The sequence below is a fragment of the Populus trichocarpa genome, chromosome 2 (genome assembly GCF_000002775.5).
Source record: "Populus trichocarpa isolate Nisqually-1 chromosome 2, P.trichocarpa_v4.1, whole genome shotgun sequence".
Taxonomy (NCBI): Eukaryota; Viridiplantae; Streptophyta; class Magnoliopsida; order Malpighiales; family Salicaceae; genus Populus; species Populus trichocarpa.
Genome location: NC_037286.2, coordinates 1,330,634 through 1,358,145, shown reverse-complemented (window position 1 = coordinate 1,358,145; position 27,512 = coordinate 1,330,634). Strand labels below are relative to the sequence as shown.

The window sequence follows — 27,512 nt, the reverse complement described above, 5'->3', positions numbered from 1 at the left end:
TTTTATTTTAAGTTGAATAATGAATAATAGTAGGATGGATAATGGATATTATATCAATATTAAAACTTGTATAAATATTTAAAGTTTTTACCCGATAATAATTTAAAATGAATATCCATTATAATTCCTATAAAGTATCATTTTAATAAAAACTTTGTCTTGCGATGGTTTGGTGGTTTGTGAGTTGATCCTGGAACTCTGTAATCCACTTTTTGAGTAAGATCTAAATGCTTTTTTCAAAAAAAATTAAAATTTGAAATATTTTTGTTTTTAAATTGTGTTATAATATATAGATGTTAAAAATAAATTTTAAAAAATAAAAAATATTGATATAATATATTTTAATATGTTTTTAAATAAAAAAAACTTTAAAAAATAACTATTTGACAAATATCCGATCTGAAATTGGGTGCGAAAACCATGGAGCTTGAACAGAGTGAAAGTGGATGAAAACAAGTATACATGAATTGATTACATGTTTGTTTTCCAAAAATAATCTGTACGGATCTTGATAGCAGATTCCACTAGTCCAACGCCCAAGCCTGCAGACAGAGCAGAGAAAATGAGGGATGATCTAAGAGGAACTATTTAAGGTGGTCTGTAATACTGAGTTTGTCTATAACCTGTATCTTGCCATCAGAAGTACCGGCATAAAGCATTCCTCCATCCATATCTGATGCCAAGCATGTAACTCTTGTGTGTCCCCCGCCGCCGACTTCGATGGAGGCAACCCTTGTAACTCTCTCTCTCAACCAAACCTCAATGGTCCCACTTCTCGTGGCTGTGAATATGAAGTCGCCGTTGACTGAAATCCGCAGAATGTCGAACCCAGTTGGGAAGGATCCTGTTACAGCCTTGCTCGTGTGACAAAATACCTGCCATATGTGGAAATTGTTCACCCAAATAAGTGATCTTCCAAAGCATATGCTGTAAGAAATCAGAACAATTGTAGTTTCTTAATTACCTTCCCTGCTGTCCCATCAACTGCTGAACCACCAGCAAACAGAAGACCATCTTGAACATGTAGGGAATAAATACTTTGTTTCCCCAACATTTTTCTTGTTCCCGAGTAGAAAGTTGTTGATGTGAATTTGCTCAGATCCACCTCTTGGATACTGTAACCAGAGGCACCACAATATAATATATCCCCTGTCATGGCAAGGCACTTCACGGTTCTGTTGAAGTTTATGTGCTTTGGAACATCTGACCAGCTGTACACCTGTTAAAATACAATTTTCAGGTCACCGGATTCTGTTAACTGCTAAAGACTGCAGATTTGCTCCGGTTGCTGTAAGATAATTGGTGTGACTTGCCTTAACTCCTGGTCCTTGAGAAACAAAGCATGCAACTTTATCATTAGCTGCCAGCTCGTAAACTGCCTCCTTCACATCGTGAACCTGAATACAACGAATTTCTTCAGGTTTGATTGCCCAAACCTGCAACAAATTACGCAGGAAAATGACGGATTACATTAGTAAGGGTTCATTGATACAACACACGATATGTTCATACATGGCACGAAGTAATTTAAGAATCAACTATAAAGCAGAAAAGTTGTGGAAGTACCCGAATTGTTTTGTCCAAGGAACCACTGTACAATTTGTCTCCTGAAGATGGAATATACAGGCATGTGACAGCTTTTGTATGTTCACGAACTTCTTGAATTAACCTTAGAACCCTCTTTCCAGCATCCCACACCTAAGCGCGAGTACTACTTAGTTACAAAATTTCTATCTTATCTTCATCAAGTAATCATTAATGCTTATGCAACTGGTAATTGTGTTGATGCACAGGGAAAAGGGTCTGGCAGATTGTACCTTTATGGTTCCGTCGGAATGGCTGCTAATAACACGACCTTCCAAATGAAGCAAAGACAGCAATTTGCCATTGACACATGAATCTACCTCAACCACTTCGGTACAATTCCACAACTCTGTCTATAATACAGAACACATGGCTAATGAGCTCGTTTTTATAGCATGCTAGAAGCTAAAGACAAGTAGACAAGTAGTTTCCCACTTACTGCATTGACAGAAGACATTTTCATTAAAGATTTCAGTACATCAGTGACCACTGGTGAACTTCGCTTAAGTTTTCTCAAGGTTCTGTAGATGCATTTAGCATACTTCCCAAGCGCTTCAAGTGCAGCTAAGAATTAGGAAAGTTTGAGTCAGTAATTATTCTTAACCACTGGTAAGTATGCTTAGCTACACTAATCTTACCTGGGTCGCTTACGAAAGTTCTTAATGCAAGGGTTGACAAAATCTTGTCTTCCATATTTCTAGATGATTGAAGGACATTAATTAATTCCTCAAGCAAGGATTCACGAGCAGCACTTTTTACACCAGTGTCAGGAAGAACTGAAAGCATGTATATGAGCCATGTGGAAATCACAAGGCATGACTTTGCAGTCTCTAAGGAATTACTCTTGAAGCATTCCTGTAAAGCTTTAAAGATAGAGCCCTTTTCATGATTGCAAAGGACAAAAGCTACTCTTTTCTCCCAAGAACTTTCTGCTCTCTCTTCATCTTCCTGCATAAAAGCATCTAAGGCTCAGGATCTGAACAAATTTAATACAAGAGGATTCATGTTCCATACCAAATCGCAAAAGAAAAAAAAGCAAACCATTGATTCGGCTAAATTTGTTTCTGCTAAATCATTTTCATTCTTCGTCAGCTTCTCTGGCTTCATCAAAGCATTGTAAGGTTGGTCAAACCCTGCAATCTTCAGTAACCAGGTTTCCATGTAAAGATCCCCAGATGAAGTCCTGCGTGCAGAAAGAGATCCTAAAGCATCCAGAGCCATCATTTGAGAATTAGAGAATTCCTTTCTGTGCAGTGCTTCAATTAACGCCTCTACAGCTTCTTCCCTGTAAATGCTCATCTTTCGTGGCTCAGCCTGGAAACTCAGCGCATAGAAACCAAGGTTAGATATTCAAGTTTTGCTGTGGAAGTAAACGAATGAGGAATGAAAGCAAACCAGGAGATCAAGCTGAAGAAGAAGAGTGGCAAGGGAAGGTTTGTGCTTCATGGGAGCCATTTGGAGATAAACAAGAAAGGTGTGCATGGTACTAAATGCTCCTCCTTCTTTAATTATCTGCAAGATCTGGTTACAGGTTGTCCTCCTGAAACACCATGGAAAAGTAAGTACATTCAATTGTTGTTATTGGAAATGATGCTGAACAAGAAGAAAATAAACAAATCTTTCTACACATGGTGAACGGAAGCAATGGAAGAATCAAGATCCCAGGTCTAAAAGCATTCACTCGATTTCTTTGGCTGGCTTCAGTAAAAGTAGAGATGTGAAAGGTAAGATCAGCGTGCTTAAAAAATGATTTCTAGCAATATCCTTTACATACAAGAATATAAACCCCCATCCCCCTTCTCGCATTGACATTGCAGTTTTCCTTATTCAATGTTGTGGCAGCACCAAGTCAGATCAACCAGTGCAGGGCACTGCAGTAGCCCATTTTCACCCTCAGCCACCCAGCTATTGGCTGCTGGAAGATAATATGAATAGGATTCAAATTACATCACAGAAGGGAATATTTGATCTTCTAAATGGATGTGTACCTGCTTAAGTGAACTAGCTCAGACAGGAAGTCAATACATAAGCCTCGCACATTATCATTTCCTGAAAGAAATAATTCAAGCACAGGAGATGGTTCGACTGTACTTGCTATAAAGTTCCGGTAACTTCTATCAGCACGCATGCAACAGAGAAGTATTGAAACAATTGACCATCTTCCTTCCACTCTATCCAAACACTTGACCAGAGCTGGAATTCCATTTGCACGAATAACAGCAAAAGCACTGACAGACTGGCTGTTTTCATCCCCACCAGTAAGTATCTGTTCAAGCACTGCTATAGCAGCATCCTTGGGCTCTATTGCAAAGTGAAGATCATCCAAATCTTCACTTTTACTCTGGATTAACTGGACAAGTGAGGGTATAAAGTTGTGAGCCGAAAGCTGAGCAAATGCTGGCCTCAGTTGGTATATCAGAACAACAGCCTCAGCAAGCCCATTTTTTAACAAAGCGGCTAGGCAATCAAAATCATAATCTACACTGGTAAGAATCTCTCCAACACTTTCATCCAAAAATGTTAGCTCAGAGAGAATGTAAATTGAAGTTTTAAGAGCATCTCTGTTTACAGAAGCTGATAGTATTTCTACAATCCCATTTACAAACGTTGGCTTAGATAAAAATGTAAGAACTGCAGGATCACCCTTTGAGTCCTTCCACAATTTGGCTACTGCTGAAACTGCTGCTTCCCTTTCTTCTAAGTTTTCTGAAGTACAGAGACATGAAATATAAGGTTTCAACCCATTGACGATTGTTTCAATTGTAGCTTGAGAAATTTCACTAGTTGGTGATGTGGATACTGCTGTTCGGACAAATCTTTTGCTCCTCTGCTGCGTGTGACATTCTGTGCTGTTGCGACCGTAAGAATAAAATGTTCTTCTAGGATTAGACACCAAAGAAGTCTCTCTTGTGGATGAGTTCCTTGGTGTTTCAGAGTACGAAAATTCCTGAGCAAACTCGGGATGCTGCTCTTTCCAATATGTTATTAGTCTCTTCAAAACATAATTTGTTTTGGGCAGTGAATCTGCGGAGAGAGGTTGGCGGGTAATAGGGCATGTTGTGTTTCCTCTTTTTATCCATTCTTGAATTGCTTCTCTCTCATAGGTCTCTCCGGTTTCAAGGGTAACTGGGTCATTCAAAAGCTTTCCTGTGATAGGGCAAACAAAATCTTTTCGTGGTCTTGAACGGGGAGTCAACTTCTCAGATGTAGGCAGTGAAATGCAGCTCTCTCTTCCTTCATCACTCTGAATGAGAGAGCTGTATGATGATCAAAAGACAAAAAGTCTTTCAATACTGTAAACCTTAGCCCAAAGAAAATTAAATTAATTGGTGAAATTTTTAGATACCTATTCTCAAATATTTGGCCGCTCACGTTGTCACAACTCATTCTCCTTGTTCGATCACGGTTCTTCCTGACATTTCTCAGCAGACCCTGAATTGCAAAAAATACTATTCAGTAAATCAAACATTCCTATTTTCCAACTTGCTCATGCATGGACATATAGCCAAAGACATCAGGTAAAGAGGTAGGCGATGACTTACTATCACTTCACCATCCGAGTCTGGTGAGCTACTGCCGTGTTCCTTGCTCATGCATGGAGAATCAGGTAAAGAGGTAGCAATAGCAGAATCCATAGCACGGCATGAAAGAATCCGTAATATTGTTTTGGGTTCTCTTTTAGACTGGACAACTGAATTAGGAGAAATGATCTTTGGTGAAATTCTTGGGGAATCCATAGGAGAGCATATTTTGGGAGAATGCTTTTGGCTCTTTGCTTTAGATGGCCGTTTGCTCACTCCAATGTCCTTATTTTCGGTTGATTTTATGCTGGGAAGAGTTGTTAACTTGTGATTTTTATCTTCAGAATCAAAATAAGTATCACTCGGCTCGCAATCAGAATCATTTTCTCTGTCCTCAGGCTTGCCCTCCTGACATAATAAACAAGAACACAACTTTGGTTATAGCAATATGCTAAAGCCTGTAGTATTACATGCCATCAGGAGACTTATAGCTTCGAAACCAATTGTTCATGGCAATGTAACAGTAGTAATATAGTTCTCAGTCTTACTGGAGGAGGATCACACGTAGCAGACGACTCCTCTAAATTAGGTGAGAGGCTCGAGATTATGCCCAATCTGATCACAACCGCACCCATCATAACATAAACAAGTTAAATACACAAGAAAAAGTTCAGGGTGGATATACAATAAAACAAGAACCACAACAAGCAAATGGCTTTACTCGTATGGTCCTGACTGAATAACACAATTTCATTTTTAATGCTGGAGTAAAGCTAACCTGCTTTCTGCTTTCGCAGCATGTTTAAATCTAAGAACTGGAGAGAAACCAGCACTATGAGGCAAGATGGGACCAAATTTCACGTAGTCAGGAATAGACCGGCTAACCTCATGCAGAGGAGTCACTGGAGGCTCTGCTATTGGAAACATTGGAACCATCTTCTTTCTTGCTGTTGAATCCGAATTCATGCAATCCTTGTAGTATTTAGCAAAAAGCCGTGTTTTCTCGTCTAAGGATTCTCTGTAAAGCTCCTCCAGCTTCTGTAATTTTTCCACCTGATCCGGCCTCATTGAATATATCAAAGACTCATTGAAGAACTGATCCAAGTTAGCAGTAAATGACAAATCTGAAGAATCGGGAATTACTTCCATCATAAGCCTCTGTCTAGCCTCGGAATACCATCCAACAATAGAGCTCGTATGCGGAAGAAAAAGATCTTTCCAGAGTTCAGGGGCAAAATCAATTCTTGAGAAGAAGGGATCAACAATAAACATCTCAAGGACATGAAGAACAGAATTCTCAGTATTGTTACGCAAATTCCATAGGTACGAAAGGTAGAGGTGGGCCCAAGCAGAGAGATAGAAATTGGGGACTCCAGCTGTTCTTTGGTAAGAGTTCAACATGGCACAAACTTGCAGCATCTTCTCTGCATGATCTAATCGTGCCAGCTTAGTCTCCGTGTTGGAGGTGTCGATGGCTTCTTCAAGGGCTTCAATACCCCAATCCAAATTTGCTAATACTGCTTGATCAGAGTATAGAACCTCGGTATCTTTATCACAGCTCCCATCTTCAGCTGCTAATCTCTCAGCACACTGTTCTTTGTGCTGGGTTCTTTGCTCTTTACTGACCAAGCGATCTTGTATGAAACTTCCCACTGTGGTAATCAATAAACTCACAATATCCTTTTGGTCCATTGCAAACCCATAGCTTCCTGCCATCTCTGAGGATACAATCCCAGCTTACAGATTCCCAATCAACTAAAATTCCTGCCATTATGATTCAAAACAACAGCAGACATATAAAAACACTTCATCGGCGCCTAACTCCAGAGTTGAGACTGTATTTGAAGAGAGAAAAACAGCAACTTTAGACAGAGAAAATAACCTTTAACGTCAAGATGCAAACATCCCATCAAAAAATTGCAAGCAGCTTTGGCACAGACATTGACACGGTATGCAGTAGTCTGTCAACACCAATAACAACACATTCATTTGAAGGGGAGAAAAAAAAACGAGTGCAATCTTTTCAGGGAAAAGTTCTTACAGTTATGCTCAAGGCAAATTCATGGGAATTAAGACAATTACTTCAACGTCTAATTAAGAAACAGAGATTGAGATAGCCTATTTGACTCCAGCAGGAGTTGCCGGCTTTTTTTATAGTTGCTGTGTGATGATCAAAGCAGAATTTGGACTAATCATTTTATATTACTAGTCATTGTTTATATTGTTATTGTTAATTTCTTTTCTTAGAACGGTCTTTAAGTAAATGCCCTGGAGAAACATTGCCTTTTGGCTTAATCATTGGACATGCCTAATCATCCTTCGACCGAATCAACCTCTGCTAAAATCACTCTTCGACTCCTCGATATCGTTTGACTGGTTTTCTACGTCTTTTGGCGGGAGCCCAGTTCACATGAGCCACAGACCCGTGGCCCAGACATTTAGTGGTTTACAAAGCCCATTTACTGCCTATAATTAGAAGAATAACTTGTTTCCAGAAATGTTTTCCATATTTTTTTTATTTCGTTAAATGAATGAAATATATTTAAAAATATTTTATATATATTTAATACATAAAAAATATGTTCTAAAAAGAAAAGGAAAGAAATTAATTGATGTTGAGGCTCATGATTTATTGACAAAGTTAGTCTCATAAAATATTTTCATCTTTTAAGAATTGTAAATTATTTTTTTATTGTTTTAAGCATAGTTTTGAAACCCAGTCTGGTCCGGTGGGTCGACCTGGAGCTGGAACCGGGCCGGGTTGAAAAAAAAATAGGGATAGGAAAAATCCGGTGCGACCCGGTGGTTTGACCCGATAAGACACGGTCAAAAACCCGGTTACAACTCGTTGACTTTTTTTTTTTACTAAAACGACATCATTTTGATTTAAAAAAAAAAGAATCGACCCGGGCGATCCAGTGACCCGGTCAAAACCCGGAACTCGGGCCTTGGACCGGGTCGGGTCTAAAAACTATGGTTTTAAGCTTATTTTTCATTCAATTATAAAAGATTTTATATTAATCAAGTTTTTATAAATAAATTAAGTTTAGGAGTTCAGAGAAATATTTTTTAGAAGCATATTTTAGAGCACTCCGAATTTGGTCTTTCTTCTTTACTCATGCAGTTATTGAGTTACGGCACTCTGAATAGTTTTTTTTTTTTAATCTTATTCTTTAATAATAATTTCAATAAATTTATATATAATAAAAATCAATAACGCTTATAAAAATATATAAAAAAAACAAATAAACTAATATCAATCTATTTAACTAGGCCAGTCAAATAAGGATAAAAAATTTACGAATTCAATTATTTAATAAATACCTAGGTTTCAAATTTATTTACATCTCATACAAAAAAATGATTAAAACTAATTTTTAACACATACTAGATTTAAAATTTATTTATATTTTATATCTCGAATTTCAGAAAAAAAAGAGAGATTAAGGGTGCGTTTGTTTTGCACCTACTTTTACGTTTGCGGTGCAAAAAACACAAGAAGGTGTTTAGTAATTGTAAAAATTGCGTTTTATACTGTGGGGCCCACTAAAAATTAAGTTTGAAACGCAGTTTTTGTGAAGCATTTTTTACATGCTTTTTAACTGTGTTTTGTAAAACATTGTTTGTTTTTGCGTTTCAAAAGCGCTTTTAAAAAAATTTAATTATTTTTTTTCTTTGCTTCAAATTAATAATTTTTTTGTGTATTAGATCATTTTGATGCGTTGATATCAAAATTAATTTTTTAAAAATAAAAATACATTATTTTAAAGCATTTCTAAGTAAAAAACATTTTGAAAAGTAACCACAAGTTCGCAACCACATAATTACCAAACATTTTAGAATGTTTTTTACTGCACATAAACCTCAACCATAATTTTTACCAAACACGTATCTAAATCCAACTAACCACACTTTTTTTAAACCACAACCACAAAAGTTACCTAATGAGAGTGTGGTAATGATTGTTTTTCAAAGTGTTTTTCATTTCAAAATGCATTAAAATAATATTTTTTTATTTTTTAAAAATTATTTTTGATATTAACACATCAAAATGATATGAAAACATCAAAAATATATTAATTTAAAATAAAATTAAAAATTAAAATTTTTAAAAAATTTGAAAAGTACTTTTCAACCACAATATTAAATACTGCCTTGATACACTGCAAAATGCATAAAAATAATAATTCATAAACGGACCCCATCATCTTCATAACTACGAGATCTTCAAAGGACGCCTTTGGCATTGTTTATTTTTATTATTATAATCAGATTAATTTCTTACTAGTGATGAATATTAAACCCGACTCTCATCATTCTAATTACTAATTAATTATGTATATCAACTAAGAAAATCTTTGCCGAGGCAACTTGGTATAAATAAATAAATAAATAAAAACCAGTCCAGTGGAGACGTTGTGGGACAAGGTACGCATGTCGGCCCAATTGCCATCTATGGACAATTGGATGGAAAGAAAAATAAATAAATATCAGGCCGCCCCTCACTGAATAAAATAAATAAATAAATAATATTGCCACGTGGAAGATAGAAACCTCACTTATCAGTTGTTCTCTGTCACCGCTTATTAGTGTTGTCTGACATTGAGTTCGGAATATTTTTTTGGTTAAAATTTGAATCTTTTTATTTTAAATTAATTAATTTATTTATTTTATATGTTTTGATATGTTAATATAAAAATTAAAATTTAAAAAATAAAAAAATATTATTTCAATATATTTTAAAGTAAAAAAACACTTTAAAAACTAATTTTTAGTACGCTTTCAGATATCTTATTAGCCATTTGATATTGTATTGTATCCATATTTTTTTAAAAATTAAATATTTTAGTTAATGTTTATGTGAACTATAAACAAATAAATGTTTTGCAATAATTAAAATATTATTTTAATATATTTTAAAATAAAATAAAAACTTTAAAAACTAACTATTATTACCCTAGTTATTTAATATTACACCGTGTTCATTTTTTTTTTAAAAAGTTAGTTTTTTGTTTTTTTAAGTTAATTTTTTTTGTGAACTATAAGAAAACGAATGTTTTGCAATAATTTTGATCCATTATATATAATAAATCATAAATTTTAAAAAAATTTTAAAAAGATTATTTTAATATATTTTAAAATTAAAAATACTTTAAAAACAACTTTTTCTGTAAAACACTAACTTTAACATCTAAAGATTCTCGCGTCAACCACACGCAGTCCCGAGAAGAGTTTTTTTTTTCCAAACCCATCATATCCATCCACGTGTCCACTACAAGCGGTCAAGATGAAACCTCCAAACTAGAATCTAGAAACCCAACCTCCTCTATATTCTATAAAACCAACCCTCCCTACCTTCACCTAACATAGTCCACATATTTTCAATGGCAAACCCTAGAGTCTACTTCGACATGACAATCGGCGGCCAACCAGCCGGCCGGATCGTGATGGAACTGTTCGCCGACACAACTCCACGAACCGCAGAGAACTTCAGGGCTCTTTGCACTGGAGAGAAAGGAAAAGGCCGAAGCGGCAAGCCTTTACACTACAAAGGCTCGACTTTCCATCGAGTCATCCCTGGATTCATGTGCCAAGGAGGAGATTTCACTGCAGGGAATGGAACCGGAGGGGAATCGATCTACGGATCGAAATTTGCTGACGAGAATTTTATAAAGAAACATACTGGGCCAGGGATTTTGTCCATGGCCAATGCTGGGCCTGGGACTAACGGGTCGCAGTTCTTTGTCTGTACAGCCAAGACTGAATGGCTCGATGGAAAACACGTGGTGTTTGGAAGAGTAGTGGAGGGTCTGGATGTTGTGAAGGCTATAGAGAAGTTTGGGTCGTCTAATGGAAGGACCTCTAAGCCTGTTGTTGTTGCTGACTGTGGACAGCTTTCTTGAGCTGAAGAAGTTTTATTATACCATGGTTGTTATCTTTATATTTGTGTCTTTAATATTTCTTTTCAAGTTGCTCTGGTTGTTGCCTTTTTATGATAATCTACAGATACAATAAAATTAATGAATAGTTTTATATTTTTCTTCCCTTTGTGTGTGCTAAGGGGCTGGTTGGAAATATCCCTTTTTATTATTATTATTGAAGGACTGGTTATGCAACGAGGGTTGGAAAAAAAATAATGATTTTTGTGAAAAAAATATCAGATTTTTTATATAATTTTGATATTTTTCTATCATAATATATCACTTTTAATTTAAAAAAAAAGGCAATATTTTTCCTTTGCCCGTTACGGTTACATTACATGACAAAAGAAACTAAAACTGAAGGAAGTGATTTTTTCTTATTTTTGTTATTTTGATCCTTAAAGTTTTGTTTTGCATGATTGGATTTTTTGGTGGCCAAATTGAATGACAATTGCTTTTATTTTGTTAGGAAAGAGCAAAATTGAAACACAGAAACCTTTTGTGGCTGTTTCGAAATTGAATCAAAATGTTAACTTTAGTCTTTATTTTGCAACTAACTTGTTTCAAGTCCTTTTAGTTTTTAAAATATTCTCTTTTAGTTTAAAACTTTATTTTTTTTATTTTTTTGTTTCTAGTTTGAGATTGGAGAGAAAGAGGTCACTGAATTTTAGTAATAGAGAGAAAATACTAATTAACATCGATTATGATTGTTAAAATGGTTATTTTTTGCGTGAATGAGTTTCATTTCTCAAAGGCAGTTCTATTTCACTCTTGCCAGCTTTCTGTCCAGAGTGTCTCGTTCTTGGAGTGGTATCGTGCTAAGAGGTTATTTCACATAGAAATTATATAAGACAATAGATATAACTTTGGAAAGTTTTAGGGTTTCATATTGATTTTTTCTAAAAAGGCAAGACGAGTTTATTTAGGTCTATATAGTGCTAATCTAGTGTTACGAGGTGATAGAAATGATTTAAAATTAATTATGGGTGTGAAACATCCCTGGCTTGATTTCTTGATCACTATGATCGTTAAAACCCGGATAAAGCAAACGACACATTATTTACTTATTTTTTCTTAAAAAATCATCTAACCTGTGTTAAAAGGAAAAAAAAATAATGAAGCACACGCAGGCTTATGACTGTGTGTGTTTGTTTTGCACCTGTTTTTGCGTTTGCGGTGCAAAAAACGCAGTTAGGTGTTTGGTAATACACCAAACTGTATTTTATATTGTGGGGCCTGTCAAAAAATTGAGTTTGAAATATATTTTTTGTGAAGCAGTTTTTACATGTTTTTTGAACCGCGTTTCGTAAAACTCTATTTGTTTTTGCATTTAAAAAGCATTTTTTAAAAAAAATTGAATTTTTTATTGTTTTTTTCTTTACTTCAAATTAATTTTTTTTTTGTATTTTCAGATCATTTTAATGCGCTGATATCAAAAATAATTTTTTAAAAATAAAAAAAATTATTTTGATGCATTTCTAAGTAAAAAACACTATTGAAAAGCAACCATAACCAAACATTTTATACATGTTTTTTTGTTGTACATAAACCTCAACCACAATTTTTACTAAACACGTACCTAAATCCAACTAATCACATCTAACCACATTTTTTTTAAACTTATTTTTTTAAAACCACAACCACAAAAGTTACTTTAAAAACAAACACACAAAATACACCAATAACCAAACTTTTCTTATTACGGCTAAGGCGTGCGAGGCCATTCAGAGGCGCACGGGTCTGGGCTAGGTCTCTTTTATTTATTTATTATTTATTTTATTATTATTATTTAGTTTTAAAAGAAATTCTTAATTAATTATTTTTTAATTTCATTGTTTAATATTTATTTTATTTTAAATTGGTCCATGAAGTTATTATTATCCTAGATAAACTTTTTATCATTTTATTGATACTTAATTTTTTAAAATTTTATTTATTTATTTTGTCCAATAGTTCAAGTTGTCTTTAAATGAATTAAATGGATACATCACGTTACACTAACATCAACGTGAGTTAAATATTTTTTTCCCACTGGAAATATGTTAGCAATGCATACGGTTTTTTTTAGTGACTTGAGCCATGACATAGCACGGGCCCATCGATATTCTCTATACTATAGTTTTTCAAGATGCCGAATGAGCAGATGGTTTGGTAAACGCTTTAGAATTTGGGCCTTCCTGGATTCCATGGAAATTGGTAGGGGTTGGTAAGAGATCAAGGTCTGCTTAAGTTGTATCTAATGGTTGAGGATTAGGTGAAGTAGACTGAAACTAGGCGGCGCTGTTAAAGAGTGACTATTTTCATGGCGTCGCAGTCCTACTACACGGTGGTTTTAGCTCGAATTTCTCCCATGTATGCAAGCGGGGCAAGATCGGACCAAAAAACTTGAGATGCTATAAATTGACATGCAATTAAAGGAAACAAGATGCCCAGGAACCCGGGGCTGGTAGGGGCTTTTCCAGCTCTCTTTCACAATTCATAAAACAAAAAGTCTTTTTCTCTGATTTGGCCCCCTAACTAAAACCCCTTCCCAACTCCGCCCCTGGCTCTAGCCTGGTGAATTGCCACGAAAATAATAGAAAAGTCGGGACGGTAGTGCTAGGGTTCCGTTCAGGAACGCACAATTCTCAAAACATACGTGTGTTTCACTAAGCCCTTACTCAGCCTACGGCATTTAAAAGAATTTTCGGTTTTCAACTCCTATCTTGGTCGGAAACATCCCGGGTACAGAAACGAAGGTGACTGTAGGGATATTAAAATCTCAACTGCGTTTGATTTGCTTTTAAAAATACCTTTTAAAGTATTTTTTATAAAAAAACTAAATAATTTAAATATTTACAAGCAAAAACCATGAAACATACTTAAAAAAACATAAACTAGATACATTTTCTAAAAATCAAGGATATGAAATGAGCTCAGGTGGCTTTCTTCTTGACGATCAGGTGATCTAGCATTTAATTGTTATTTCTGAACAGACAAAATAAAACATTTATATTTTTGTCATATACATTTCTATTTTTTTATTTGTCTTTTCTGTTTTTTTGGTGAGTATTTTAATAATGTTTTGAGTTATGTTCTTACATGCATTTTAAAAGTAAATTTACTTAAAAAAATATTAAATTAATATTTTATCTAGTATGTTTTTTTTATGATTTTAATAATATATATATATATTTTAAAAATGCAAGTAGCAAACAATCATTGACCGAGTACAGCAGACAAAGACTTTGAATATCTTAAACGCCTCGCTAACAAAAGTCAAAGAATCACACGTCAAACCTATCTCTACTAGCTCTAAAAAGTAAAATCTGGGCAGATAGGTCGTACTAAGATGAAGATAATTAAGAATCCAGGGACCGAAGTGACCAACTGTAACTGGCCAACGGGAAGAGAAATAGTGCGATTGGGATCCTAACCAATGGAAGGTCTCCACGTTGTTAATTTAAACTCCTCACGGCATCACGTTTTTTTGAAAAGGTCATGCACTGAATTTTCGAGCCATTACATCACAGACCAGCAAAAAGAGCAATGGCTGTGGCCCAGCAGAGAAGAAGTGTCAGTTTGAAGCTAAAAGGGAGCTCTTCACTGTGTCCCGAACAATGACTATTCTCGAAAAGTCTTCTCTCCTTTTCCCTCTCGTACGCAATTTAAATCGAAACCGGATTGGAAAAGGTCACGCGATGCTTTTCTTGCTTTCACGGGGAATTCTTCTTTTTAGAATACAAAATTCGTAAACTACACTACTCCTGCCTTCGAGCTGCCGGCAGAGACTTCACGTTTGGTGATTGTTTTATAAGGATTTAACTTGTTGATCTTCTTGAAAAAGATGGCTGTTTCCCCTTTCTTTAGTGTTTTCTGATCTAGAAACAGTAAGCTCGGTGTTTCCATGCTATTTCTTTTTGTTAATCTGTCGGATCTCAATCGGTTATAAAACTCGATTTGGTTTCACAAGTCAGTCCGATAACTTCAAAATTAATTAAAATCAGGTTTTATCTTGAATAAAATTTTAAAATAATATTACTCTAATAGAAAAATAAATTGATCTTCGGACATATAAATTAACTATGCCAACCAACAACTTAAGCAAAGATTATGAATTTGATATTGTGATACATAATATATTTTCAAGAGTGTTTTTCAATTAAAAATATATCAAAATAATATTTTTATTTATTTTTTTCATCTAGTCAAAATCATTGAACCATTATAAAACATTAATTATATATATTATTAAAGTTAAATATTGTGTGTTTGGGAGTGTGGTTGCGGTTGCTTTTCAAAGTGCTTTTCACTCAGAAATATATCAAAATAATGTGTTTTTTATTTTTTAAAAATTATTTTTGATATCAACGCATCAAAATGATCTAAAAACACCAAAAATATATTATTTTGAAGCAGAAAAAAATTAAAAAAATTAATTTCTTTTAAAAACACTTTTAAAACGTAAAAACAAACCGGAAAAACACCAATTCAACACACAAAAACATGTTTTATATCTCAAGGAAAGGGGATTTGAAGCTAGAGACTAAATCACATCACATCACATTCTTGTTTTGTGGTGAGATTATCAATACAACTCCAACTTCCCTTACCAATTAATGTTATGGTTAGAGGTTAGTAGTCAACTCTCAAATTTCTCATCTAACTAGCACGAACATTTCATTCTTATGGTCACAACTTCAATCTTTATAAAATACATACAAAGGATCCCCAAATCCAAATTATATATATATAAAAAAAACGATCAATTTAATGATGGCATCTAGCCCACCATCAACAGCCATCTCTTATCTTAGAAAATCATTGACTATTCGGAAAGAAATGTAGAATATCAATAAACATCAATTCAAGGTAGAATAGTAAACACAAGGTGCCATGGTTATGGTTTATTATAGCCTTTCCTCTCGATCTCAAGAGTCATGAAACATGACAAGGGGCAAAACAGTAAAAGAAGAACGAGCTTAGACTTTAAATTGTCTTTTATAAGTGTTGTGAGTACAAAAAGTAAATACAGAAAAAGATGAAATATATATCTAGTTGAAAAAACAAAAGCAATGGTATAAAAATAAATATAATTTTTAAAACAAATTTATATCTTTTAGAGCAGAAATAACGTAAGAACATGTCTCTTTTTATTTGAAATTTATTTATTTCTGCGGCGAACAACGCATTTAACTATATATAATTATTTGTTTTTTTTTTCTTTTTATTCCGAACACAATAAATTTTAGAGGGTAGACTTTAGTCAGAGACAGAAACACACCAAACTCAGCCAAGGTAGGCGGGGATGACTTTCAGTTTCACATACGCCCACCACCATTTCTTTCTCTGCCGCTCATAAATTTACACATTCAGAGAAACAACAAGAGAACAGTCAACAATTTCTGTTTTTTTTTTTCCCTTCCTTCACTGTCTTGCATTTCTCCATTCAAAATTCCATATGTCCACGAGACTTCCGTTTAATTGCCAAAAAAACAACGCGTTTGTTTCATTCATTTATCGAAATTAATCACAACAACCGCCTCTAGATTGCTAGCACTGTAGTTTATCTGACTTTGCATTCACTTTTGAATACTTTTTTGGGTTCTTCTTCTTGATTCTGAAGTGGGAGTTTTATCATTTATGGGATCTTTTTGAATTCTTTGTTGGAGGGACTGTAGCTTGGAAGGAGGGAAAATGGGAGGGGTTTGTCCTGGTGGAACGAAAAGGAAGAATGTGAAGGCTGTGGAGGAGAAGAAAAATAATAGTGGTAACAATACTTCAGGGAAATTAAGGTCATTACACAGTATAGGCAAGAAAAGAGAGAGTCCTTATAGGAATAATAACGGGGATGACTTTCGCAAAACGATGCCAGAGAGGTCGAACTCTGGTGAGTTTTTATCGTCTTTCTCAAGGGAACTTAAGCCATCAACGCCTGCTAGGACAGAGGCCAACAAGGTATGTTTTATGATTTTGTTTGTCATGTTATGTTTTTTCTTGATAATGTTTGTTTTGATGTCCAATTCTATCAATTGTTGGCTTATCTTTTGCCTTTGGTTTCTGTCTAGATAAATCAAAAGAAGTCATTTTTAGGGAAAGCTGGGACAGTGGGACTGGAGAAAGCAGTGGAAGTCTTGGATACTCTAGGAAGTAGCATGTCAAATTTGAATCCCAGAGGGGGATTTGCCTATGGAATGGGTTCTAGAGGGAACAGGATATCGATATTGGCATTTGAAGTGGCCAATACGATAGCCAAAGGCGCAAACTTGTTTCAATCTCTTTCAGAAAAAAATGTTGAGTTCTTGAAAAAAGAGGTACTACATTCAGAAGGAGTGCACAAGTTGGTTTCTACTGACATGAAAGAGTTGCTCATAATTGCTGCTTCTGACAAAAGGTTATTGCTTGTTAAAAGAATCATCTGACTTGGTTACTTCTAACGTAGTCCTTGTCTTGTAATCTCAGTATTTAATAAAAAGAATTGGGTACTTTTGTAGAGAGGAATTCGATGTTTTCTCACGCGAAGTGATTCGGTTTGGAGATTTATGTAAAGACCCTCAATGGCACAATCTGGGTCGATATTTTTCAAAGTACGGTACATTCTTATTATGTAATATTCCCTGATTACGTTCTTCATGTTTTCTAACAATGCAACTATCTTTGTAATATATCAGATTGGATTCAGAAAACTCATTTGAGAGGCAACACAGAACCGAGGCAGAGGTGACAATGCAAGAGCTGACCACTCTGGTGCAGCACACTTCTGTAAGTTTTCTTTCCCGCAGGAAGTAGATGCTTGCGTTTATGTGGATAATTGTGTTGTGCCATGTCTTTTTGGGATGCTGCTACTTGTTGATCAATGTCTGTACAGTGCCGTAGTTGAAACTTGGTCACTGGCTATAACTACTGTTGGAATTTGCTTCATTAATTAACTTCAATTATCGAATTCTCAGAAAAAGCATTGCTGATTTTCTTTTAATCACTCGTTTAAGTATGCTGTACAGAGTCCATGTGAACATTGCAGTAACGTGTTTAACTTATCTACTGTATTGAACTGTGATGTTGAGCAGTTTGCAGTTGTGTTTGACGTGTGCATTATGGATCTTTTTGAGAATTTGTCGGATCACTAATCTCGATTTTTGGCTTATTTAACCACAGTTGAAGAATGCCGGGCTTTATTTGGGGTCTTCATATTAGATTTTGTTCCTGTGATCCTGTTTTAAAATCTCTCTTCATGTGCAGGAACTATATCACGAGTTGAATGCTTTGGACAGATTTGATCAAGATTATCAGCGAAAGCTTGATGAAATGCAATCCCTAAATCTCCCCCAAAAAGGTTGGCATGGATGAACCTTTTTCTCTTCACTTGATTTTTCTTTCATTTTTATGTTGTGGTAGTATGTGTGTCCATGATGTTTTTACACATTTGTGACTAATAAGCAATATCTAAGGTGATAGTTACATTTGCCAAGATTAAGCATTGTTGAGATATTCAATTCTTAGGAGTACAATTTTTGTGTCCTTCTAGTTGCTGAACATACCCTTTTCTGCAGCTCTGATATCAATGTATTTTACCTACAAGGATATGTCCTTCAAAGTGAATTGCATGATGCTTTATAATCAGTTCTTGTTGATACCCAACCATTAGTTTTTGCTCATTACATTTATAATCCTTTCATTTTTGGGCATCATGTCCAATACCTGCTTGATACCTGCTAACCATAGTGATGCAGCTATTTTATTAATGGGCCATTTTCTTTGTAATTGCAGGAGAAAGTCTCACAATTTTACAAAGTGAGCTAAAACAGCAAAAAAAGCTTGTAATGAGCTTGAAAAAGAAATCCCTTTGGTCTAAAACTTTGGAGGAGGTAAATGTCTATGAGCCACTAGTCACATCTGCTGAGAAAGTTGATCATTATTGTTTTGAAGATTTTATTACAATTTTTCCCTCTTTTATGCCTCGTAACGGACACTGTTACAATCTTGGCTCTAACCCCCTCACAACAATTATGCCTAGCTGCCTTGATCGGTTCCATTGTCGGTTATATGGAATACATGGCAGTTAACATTAATTGAACTTGTTATTTATATGAATATGTAGCTCATCTCATTAGATTGATTTAACATTTTTCAGTTACATTTCAACCCATGAGAATATTAGTTGCTCTGTCTCAAACAGTAGAGCATTATGTAACTTTCTTTGTGAACTGCAGATCATGGAGAAGCTTGTTGATATTGTTACCTTCTTACAACAAGCGATCTTGGAAGCTTTTGGAAATAATGGTAGGGCAATGATGTCTCCTGATAAAATTAGGAAATTTGCATTAAAATCATAATTGGATGGATTTCCATGTCCATGCATTTATGTCGGCAAACAACAATGATTTCCTTTTGTTTTCCCAGATCCGAACCACAGTGTTTTTTCATTTGTGCATGATAAATGGTTGATTATTTGTGGAATAATGGGTTTCATGTGGAGCTATTATCCGAAACCGTTGCCCAGAAATGTGTGCATTTGTGCGCTACTATGTCTGGGAAATTGTATTTATTAGAAATGAAAGCTGTTTCTAACACCTGAATAATAAAAGAGGTGAATGCCATGGCAGAAGATACTATCTCAGCTCTATCTGTGTACTACATATATTCCACTGTTTCTGAGGCACAAAAACACTCAGACTAGAACATGTACGACAGGGTGGGATCAAGAGGATTTATGCAGGCAACTGATGGACATATAATCTGAATTGCAGCATTAGTTTTGAATATTCGAACATGTTAGTGAATTGTGCTCGTGAAAGAACAGTACTATCCTTTTCTACAATGATCTGGTCAAATATAGAAGAAAGATGCCATTATAGAAGCCTTTTTTATTTTATTCTACTCCCTTGCATCGTAACAGCATACAATTCAATGTTTCTGGCTTTGAAAGATGTGCTCTAAATATTAATTCTTAGGGATTGACAACCCATGGCAGGTGTTATATTGGCTGACAAGGAAGCTGGCAGGGGTCCTCAAAGACTTGGCACATCTGGTCTTGCATTGCATTATGCTAACATGATCAACCAGATAGATAATATTGTAAGTAAAGCTCTTTATTTCATCATTAATCACATACATATTATAGATGGTATGATTTTTCTATGTTGAGATTAATTCAACTGAAATATCATATGTTATTAGACTTCTCGACCCACCTCCCTACCTCCTAATACGAGGGACAGTTTGTATCAAGGGATGCCAAACAGTGTTAAGGCAGCTCTACGCTCACGGTTGCAGATGGTTGATTCCAAGGAAGAGGTACGCGCGCGCATATTTTTGTTCTGCCTGTTTTCTACTTTTTTCTTCAAATGGAGATTGAGGATAGGTGTTTGTTCTTTCTCTTGCCTCATGCTCAAACTCATTACATAGCTGCTTTCCACTATGTTTCTCTGCAGTTCACAATGGCTCTGGTCAAAGGTGAAATGGAAAAGACTCTCCATTGGCTTGCGCCCATTGCCACAAACACGACCAAGTAGGTTATATAAATGAGAGTCTAATTTAACTTCCCTCATATTCCTTAAACACGTGTAAACAAGATAAGGGTTTCATTTGGGAGTGGTTTTCACTGCCTGGCTTTTGGTTTTCTTTATTCATTTTCCCTCCTTGAGAATCGGCATTATTGTCTTTGCATTTGTGTTATGCTTATTTCCTTTCTGTTTCAATTGGCTCCAGAGCACATCAAGGCTTTGGATGGGTTGGAGAATGGGCGAACACTGGGTCAGTGAACGCCTTTGTGCTGTCTTTGTGTTGCGAGGGTGTAATTCACCTTAGCAGCAGATGAGTGACACTGTTTTTTCTTTTTTGACAGAAATGATTTCGGCAAGAATACACCCGAAAATACTAACCTGATCCGCCTCCAGACACTCTATCACGCAGATAAGCAGAAGACTGACCTATACATCCTTGAACTAGTGACATGGCTTCACCGGTTGATAAATTTAGTTAGACAGAGAGATCATGGTTTCTCATCTATGCCTGTTCGATCTCCAGCTCGCAGGGGACTGGTTTTCCGCACCAAGATGCAACGAATTCAATCCCAGAACCACGATGCCCAACTTTGTCAAGAAGATCGAGATTTGTTAGCCAATGCGTGTCAGAGGAGATTGGTCCCAGGAAAAAGCAAAAGTCAGGAATTTTCTTTAGACAAGAAAAGAGGGCAGGTTTTGACGTTGAGCAGGAGTGCCGGAAACTCACCGGTTAGAAGGTTTGCAGCAAGACAAAAATCAGACCATCAAAAAACTAATATTATGGATGTTATGGATGGCCTAGATAACACAATATAAGACCATACTTAATGTAGTTACACTGAAGGCATTTGGCTTCCCTTACGAGTTACGAATCTCATCTGTCATGTATATTCTTTTGTTAAATTCCCATTCTATTGTATATACCTTATATATATGATAATATTTATATGCAGCAGTATAAATATTTTAGTTTTACTGATCTCTCAGTTCCATTCCTGGAGGTATTAGAAGAGATGGATGGCCGGTTCTGCTATAGTTTCCAGCATCAAGACTTGTATATTATTCGGTGAAAAAAACGAAGCCACCAGGTGCAAAAGAAAGCCACAAGAGAGGCAATTAACCACAGAGAAACCTATACCAATCTTTGGTAACTATGTACAGGCAATTTCATCCTTTCTTGGTACACAGCCATGCGCAAGAATCACAAACCTTAGTATTAAAAATTTCTGATATTTCGGCACGATGCAAGGTAGACTTGATTTCTTTTCCTCTATAGAATCAGTAAGGTCTCATCTCTGTTCTTAAATTTTGAAATTTCTCAATTCTCAAAGCAATTTTTGTAGGTTCTATAATGTTTATTGTTAACTGCTAATGGAATATGGGGGTGAGCTTAGCTTTTGAAAATCTTCTCTCTTAGGTAATTTTAGACATTAAGGTATTTTGCTGAGATGTTTATCATGGGATTTGAAAGGAGATGAAGTAAGATAAAGAATGAAGAATATGATTTTTTTTTTTTCATTTCAAATGAACTTTTACATTAATTATTTAACCGTGGGTAAAATACTGGTAAATATAGCACTTTAAAAATTTGGAATTTAAAATCTAATACGAATTAAGATTGATTAAATCAGTTTTTATGGCTTGATTAACCCGGTTAAAATGGGTTAAAACTTGGCTGTCAATCTTAAATAAAAAATGAATAAAGTAATATGTTATTATTTTAATAAAAATTATTTAGCCAATAATATATAAATTATAAATTGACGTAATAATCCATCTAGTAAGTTACTTTTTCGAGATAATTCTCATGTAAAATATGGCAACTATGCTGGTAAATTTTAAACCATAGGACTAGAAGTATCAAAATCCCTTACTTATTTTGGGCCGAATGGCGGTGGCAGGAGAGCTGTCATGGAGAGCTGTCATGGCTCGGCAAGCACTCCCTCTGTTCGAAAACTTTAGCCACTGCCTTTGTTCAGCCACAAAAGCTTCTTTATCACAAGCACATGCCCACATCCTCAAAACTGGCATTTCACTGCCGGAGACCATTCAAATATTCTCAAAGCTCAATCATTTTGGTCACGTAATCCGCGTCTTCTCTTACATGCTCACACAAGGTATCGTGCCTGATAGCCGTGTCTTGCCTACTGTCATCAAGACATGTGCTGCGCTATCGGCATTGCAAACCGGAAAACAGATGCATTGTTTTGCATTGGTATCTGGGTTAGGTTTGGACTCCGTTGTCCTGTCCTCTTTATTACATATGTACGTTCAATTCGACCATTTAAAGGATGCTCGCAATGTGTTCGATAAATTGCCTCAACCAGGTGTGGTTACGTCTAGTGCTTTGATTTCGCGTTTTGCGCGGAAGGGGCGTGTAAAGGAGACAAAGGAGTTGTTTTATCAGACAAGAGATTTAGGTGTTGAGCTTAATTTGGTATCGTGGAACGGTATGATTTCAGGTTTTAATCGTAGTGGCAGCTATCTTGATGCGGTTCTTATGTTTCAAAACATGCACCTGGAAGGATTGAAGCCTGATGGAACCAGTGTTTCTAGTGTGCTTCCAGCTGTTGGTGACTTGGATATGCCGTTGATGGGGATTCAGATTCATTGTTATGTTATTAAGCAAGGTTTAGGACCGGACAAGTTTGTGGTTAGTGCGCTGATTGATATGTATGGTAAGTGTGCGTGTGCTTCTGAGATGTCAGGAGTGTTCAATGAAATGGATGAGGTTGATGTAGGAGCTTGCAATGCTTTAGTTACCGGGCTCTCACGAAATGGACTTGTTGACAATGCGTTGGAGGTATTTAAACAGTTTAAAGGGATGGATCTGAATGTCGTTTCATGGACGTCCATGATTGCCAGTTGCTCTCAGAATGGAAAAGATATGGAGGCTTTGGAGCTTTTTAGAGAGATGCAGATTGAGGGAGTTAAACCGAACTCTGTAACGATCCCATGCTTGTTGCCGGCTTGTGGAAATATTGCAGCATTACTGCACGGGAAGGCAGCCCATTGCTTTTCACTTAGAAATGGAATCTTCAATGATGTTTATGTGGGTAGCGCGCTGATTGATATGTACGCTAAGTGTGGAAGAATGCTGGCGTCTAGGCTTTGTTTTGATATGATGCCCAACAGGAACTTGGTTTCTTGGAATTCATTAATGGCTGGGTATGCAATGCATGGAAAGACTTTTGAAGCTATAAATATTTTTGAATTGATGCAAAGATGTGGGCAAAAGCCTGATCATGTTAGCTTCACTTGTGTATTATCTGCATGCACCCAAGGTGGCTTAACGGAGGAAGGTTGGTTTTATTTTGATAGCATGTCCAGAAATCATGGCGTTGAAGCTAGAATGGAGCATTATTCATGCATGGTGACCCTTCTTGGTCGTAGTGGAAGGCTGGAAGAGGCATATGCCATGATCAAGCAAATGCCATTTGAACCAGATTCTTGTGTTTGGGGTGCTCTACTTAGTTCATGCAGAGTTCACAACAGAGTGGATTTAGGTGAGATTGCAGCAAAGAGAGTCTTCGAGTTAGAACCAAGAAATCCTGGTAATTACATTCTTCTGTCCAATATTTATGCTTCGAAGGCCATGTGGGTTGAAGTAGATATGGTGAGGGATATGATGAGAAGTAGAGGTTTGAAGAAAAACCCTGGCTACAGTTGGATTGAAATCAAGAACAAAGTGCATATGCTCCTTGCTGGAGACAGTTCCCATCCACAAATGCCCCAAATTATTGAGAAGTTGGCTAAATTGACCGTGGAGATGAAAAAGTCAGGTTATGTTCCACATACTGACTTTGTGCTACAAGATGTGGAGGAGCAGGACAAGGAGCAGATCCTCTGTGGCCATAGTGAGAAGCTGGCGGTAGTGCTGGGGCTTCTAAATACTAAGCCAGGATTTCCGCTTCAGGTTATCAAGAACCTTAGAATCTGTCGTGATTGTCATGCTGTTATAAAATTCATATCCGACTTTGAAAAGAGAGAGATTTTTGTTAGAGACACAAACCGGTTCCATCAGTTTAAAGGTGGAGTTTGTTCTTGTGGAGATTATTGGTGAACGAGTAAATGCGTTTGTGGGATTGCTGCTATGATTCTTAACAATACTGAAGATCCTTCTTGTAGAACGACTGGGAGATCAGGTGAGTATTGTCTGATAAAATCTGAAGCTGACTAAATGGAGTTAAAAAATTTCACTGGAGAAGGATTTACATTAAAACCTTTGTAAATGTTTTGGCTCCCTGGGAAGACCCGTCAGTGCTACCTCTAGTGGAGCTCGTTGACAAGAACTTTTGGGCATTTTAAAATCACCATCAGCACTCATTTTGTTCATCCAAAATATTCTGATTCTGAATTGGTGATGAAATGAAAATATCATGCTGAAACCAAAACCAAATTCTACTCTCTGACCCCTTCTCCGGGCCTCTTCACATCTGTGCACGTGTATGTAACGACACTGCATCTACTGTGAAGTGCTTCTGCACTTCTGTGCTCCGCTTATTGTTTTGATGTGTGACCTTCTCTATTGTGAAGTTTTGGAATTGTATATTATCCAGGGCAATTGTTGAACATTCATAGTCAGCTCGAGGCAATCCAGCTGAACCTTTAATTTTCTTTTCACTTGATTATGCTTTTTATTCTGTTAATAACTTAAAGTTGTTCATATGCCCTGGCTGGCTCTGAACTTAATTCATCTGTTGATTATAATCATATCCACACGTTTACACACTGTAACTAATCATCAAAATTCAGGAGTTCTCTGCGGCCAATAAAAAGAGGGAACTTTTGGGCATTGATCTGGAGCACTGAAAACTCTCCGGTTGGGGAGATTGGTGCTTGGCATGGCAATTTCACCCAAAGCAGATGGACCTAAACCAGGCCAAATGGTTAGGAAATTCTTAGATCCAATCAGGTTTTGAGCCGGGTTCGGGTAAAACTTAAAGGCAGAAAATCAGGTTCGGGTTGGTTATGGATATTGGTCTATCCAACTTGAACCCGAACCCGAACCCGACCCGAATCTGAAAAAATTACAAGTATACCAAGCTAATACTAAATAGTTGTAAATTATGACATTCAGGTGTTTGTGTTTTGAGGTGTTTGTGTTTTGAGTTTGGGTAATGGATATCCTATTGGTACTCAAAACCTAAGAGGATCTGTATAAAAAAAAAATCCATACATATTTAAGGCAGGTTTAAATAATTATTTTGGGTTTAGATTGGGTATCAATAATATAAAATCTTAACTGTAGGCATCCATTGTCATCCTTAATGGATGAAAGACAACATGGATCATCAAATACCTGTATTCGGGATGTAATAGATGGCCTAGATTCCTAGCAATAAGAGTTTTTTTTGTCTAATCCTGCTGCAAGTATTGGCTTCCCTTCTGAATCGCATCTTTCCATGCATACCCTCTTGTTAAATTTCCCATTCTAGTCCACAAGGCCCTTGTTTATGATGATATCTATGTCACAGCAGTAATAATGACATTGATTGGTAGCTAGTGGATCATATATTTTCTGGTTCAAAATCATAGATATATGGCGTTCTATTTCTGAACAGCAAGATGGTTTTATTGCAAGATTATAGTTGTTGAACTAGTTTGGCTTGCTTCACTTGCTTTCAACTGCTTCCTCTTTCATGCCACTTCCTATCCCAACTGCTCCTACTCGAGTTTAGCAGTTAAAACTAGCAACGTGTGCTAAATTCCCTGGTTATATAAGGTCTCTGGTGCACGAATGCATTGAATTCATTACAATGGGGGTCTCCAAGTCACGCAAATATTGTATTCTTCTCTATGTTTTTCTCATCTTCCTCGTTTCTTTTATTTGCAACGCACAAGCTTTATCAACAGTTGCAGATCAGCATGTCCTAGACGTGCCACCAAATGATGAAAATACACCGGCTCGTGCTTCTCCTCCGGTTGCTGCTCCTATTCTAAACAACGTGCCTCCTTTTGGAAAACCATTAAGCAACCAAGGGCAACAGTCTCCACTGGGTTACCGGCAGCAACAAGAGCTGAATAATCCACCGCAAGACATTAATCAGCCTCGGTCAAGCCTTACTCAACCACTTTCTTCTCTGAACCAGCCCCTCTCAGGCACTAGTGTGCCCTTTTCTGCTTTGAATCAGCCTTTCGGGGCCAGTGATTCCCAAAACTTACTGAGAAACCTTCCTTTTGCCAGTGGAGTTTCTGTGGAGAAAACCTCTACTGATCTGGGAGTCGTTTTATTTCCCCTCATTACATTGATGGCTACGCTCTAGTTTGCCAGTATAGCCGATTTAGGACCATCATCAGCCAATCTGCCTTCCAATCTTCCATCCCCTTCTCGGCGGTCGGCAACTTCCATGTTACCTTTTATTTTTTTAAGTGATCGTGTTCGTGTTCATGTTCATGTTCATGTGAGGATGGTTCCACACCACACCAGTGTGGAGAAACATCTGAAACCTGTACCTTAATATGATGATTTGAACATATTAAAATATGTTCTCTTCATCTATGTTTTATAGATGTTATTTGTATTTATTTTTGTGTTTTAAAAATATGTTAAAAAATTATATTTTTATATTATTCTGATGTTAAAAAAAATTTAAAAAATAAAAAAATATTATTTTAATATATTTTTAAATATAAAATATTTTATACTTTCAAATAAACTACTAGATTGTACATGCTATATCTCTAGTACGAATGAAATTTGTTATATATAAAATAATTAATAGGAAAATGTTTTCAAATTTTGTTATATTTGTTTTGCATTAAATATTTTATAAAAAAAATTAAAATATTTTATTAACATCAACCCCACCTCTTTTTAGTTATTATTGCCAGCATTATCAACACCTTTGTCACAGCAGATAACACCCCGTTATTGTTATTTTATTATAACTATATTTTTCATTACATTGTTAAATTTATGTAAATATATTTTTTATTCGTAAAATATTTAACGTAAATATATTAAAATATAAACTCTGTAAAATATTTTATGCAAATCACAC

General features: G+C 35.9%; 5 protein-coding genes across 10 annotated transcripts; 4 read left to right on the top strand and 1 right to left on the bottom strand.

The window, feature by feature from the left end:
- Positions 1 to 382: 382 nt before the first annotated feature.
- LOC7490648 (putative E3 ubiquitin-protein ligase LIN-1) lies at positions 383 to 7,378 on the bottom strand. 4 transcript variants are annotated; one of them, XM_024594865.2, is made up of 17 exons: positions 7,147 to 7,378; positions 6,988 to 7,066; positions 5,884 to 6,869; positions 5,654 to 5,720; positions 5,127 to 5,513; positions 4,931 to 5,016; positions 3,573 to 4,841; positions 2,980 to 3,124; positions 2,626 to 2,898; positions 2,223 to 2,532; positions 2,024 to 2,148; positions 1,818 to 1,937; positions 1,567 to 1,698; positions 1,314 to 1,436; positions 965 to 1,219; positions 624 to 875; positions 383 to 542 (listed from the first exon to the last, which is right to left on the bottom strand). In XM_024594865.2, the coding sequence occupies exons 3-17, from the start codon at positions 6,819 to 6,821 to the stop codon at positions 525 to 527; spliced, it is 4,500 nt and encodes a 1,499-aa protein (XP_024450633.2). In that variant the 5' UTR covers positions 6,822 to 6,869; positions 6,988 to 7,066; positions 7,147 to 7,378; the 3' UTR covers positions 383 to 524. The 4 variants fall into 4 exon arrangements, 3 of the variants coding, with proteins under 3 accessions (XP_024450633.2, XP_024450631.2, XP_024450634.2); XM_024594863.2 differs by having other exon boundaries at positions 6,988 to 7,378; XM_024594866.2 differs by having other exon boundaries at positions 5,884 to 7,066.
- A 3,070-nt stretch (positions 7,379 to 10,448) lies between these two features.
- Positions 10,449 to 11,140, top strand: LOC7490647 (peptidyl-prolyl cis-trans isomerase). The gene has a single exon (XM_002301939.4). It carries the CDS (start codon positions 10,490 to 10,492, stop codon positions 11,006 to 11,008), a length of 519 nt encoding a protein of 172 aa, XP_002301975.1. The 5' UTR covers positions 10,449 to 10,489; the 3' UTR covers positions 11,009 to 11,140.
- A 5,145-nt stretch (positions 11,141 to 16,285) lies between these two features.
- On the top strand, positions 16,286 to 21,860 carry LOC7490646 (protein PSK SIMULATOR 2). Of its 3 annotated transcripts, XM_024595397.2 has the most exons (13): positions 16,287 to 16,963; positions 17,074 to 17,399; positions 17,500 to 17,592; positions 17,677 to 17,767; positions 18,245 to 18,338; positions 18,773 to 18,870; positions 19,216 to 19,285; positions 19,977 to 20,080; positions 20,183 to 20,299; positions 20,437 to 20,513; positions 20,714 to 20,758; positions 20,850 to 21,372; positions 21,496 to 21,860. In XM_024595397.2, exons 1-12 carry the CDS (start codon positions 16,703 to 16,705, stop codon positions 21,322 to 21,324), a joined length of 1,851 nt encoding a protein of 616 aa, XP_024451165.2. In that variant the 5' UTR covers positions 16,287 to 16,702; the 3' UTR covers positions 21,325 to 21,372; positions 21,496 to 21,860. The 3 variants fall into 3 exon arrangements, with proteins under 3 accessions (XP_024451166.2, XP_024451165.2, XP_024451164.2); XM_024595396.2 differs by lacking the exon at positions 21,496 to 21,860 and having other exon boundaries at positions 20,850 to 21,483; XM_024595398.2 differs by lacking the exons at positions 20,714 to 20,758; positions 21,496 to 21,860 and having other exon boundaries at positions 16,286 to 16,963; positions 20,850 to 21,483.
- Positions 21,630 to 25,131, top strand: LOC7496921 (pentatricopeptide repeat-containing protein At1g20230). The gene is made up of 2 exons (XM_002301937.4): positions 21,630 to 21,757; positions 22,410 to 25,131. The coding sequence occupies exons 1-2, from the start codon at positions 21,751 to 21,753 to the stop codon at positions 24,569 to 24,571; spliced, it is 2,169 nt and encodes a 722-aa protein (XP_002301973.4). The 5' UTR covers positions 21,630 to 21,750; the 3' UTR covers positions 24,572 to 25,131.
- A 1,136-nt stretch (positions 25,132 to 26,267) lies between these two features.
- On the top strand, positions 26,268 to 26,774 carry LOC7496920 (uncharacterized). The gene has a single exon (XM_002301936.4). The coding sequence runs from the start codon at positions 26,268 to 26,270 to the stop codon at positions 26,772 to 26,774; it is 507 nt and encodes a 168-aa protein (XP_002301972.2).
- The last annotated feature ends 738 nt before the right edge of the window (positions 26,775 to 27,512 follow it).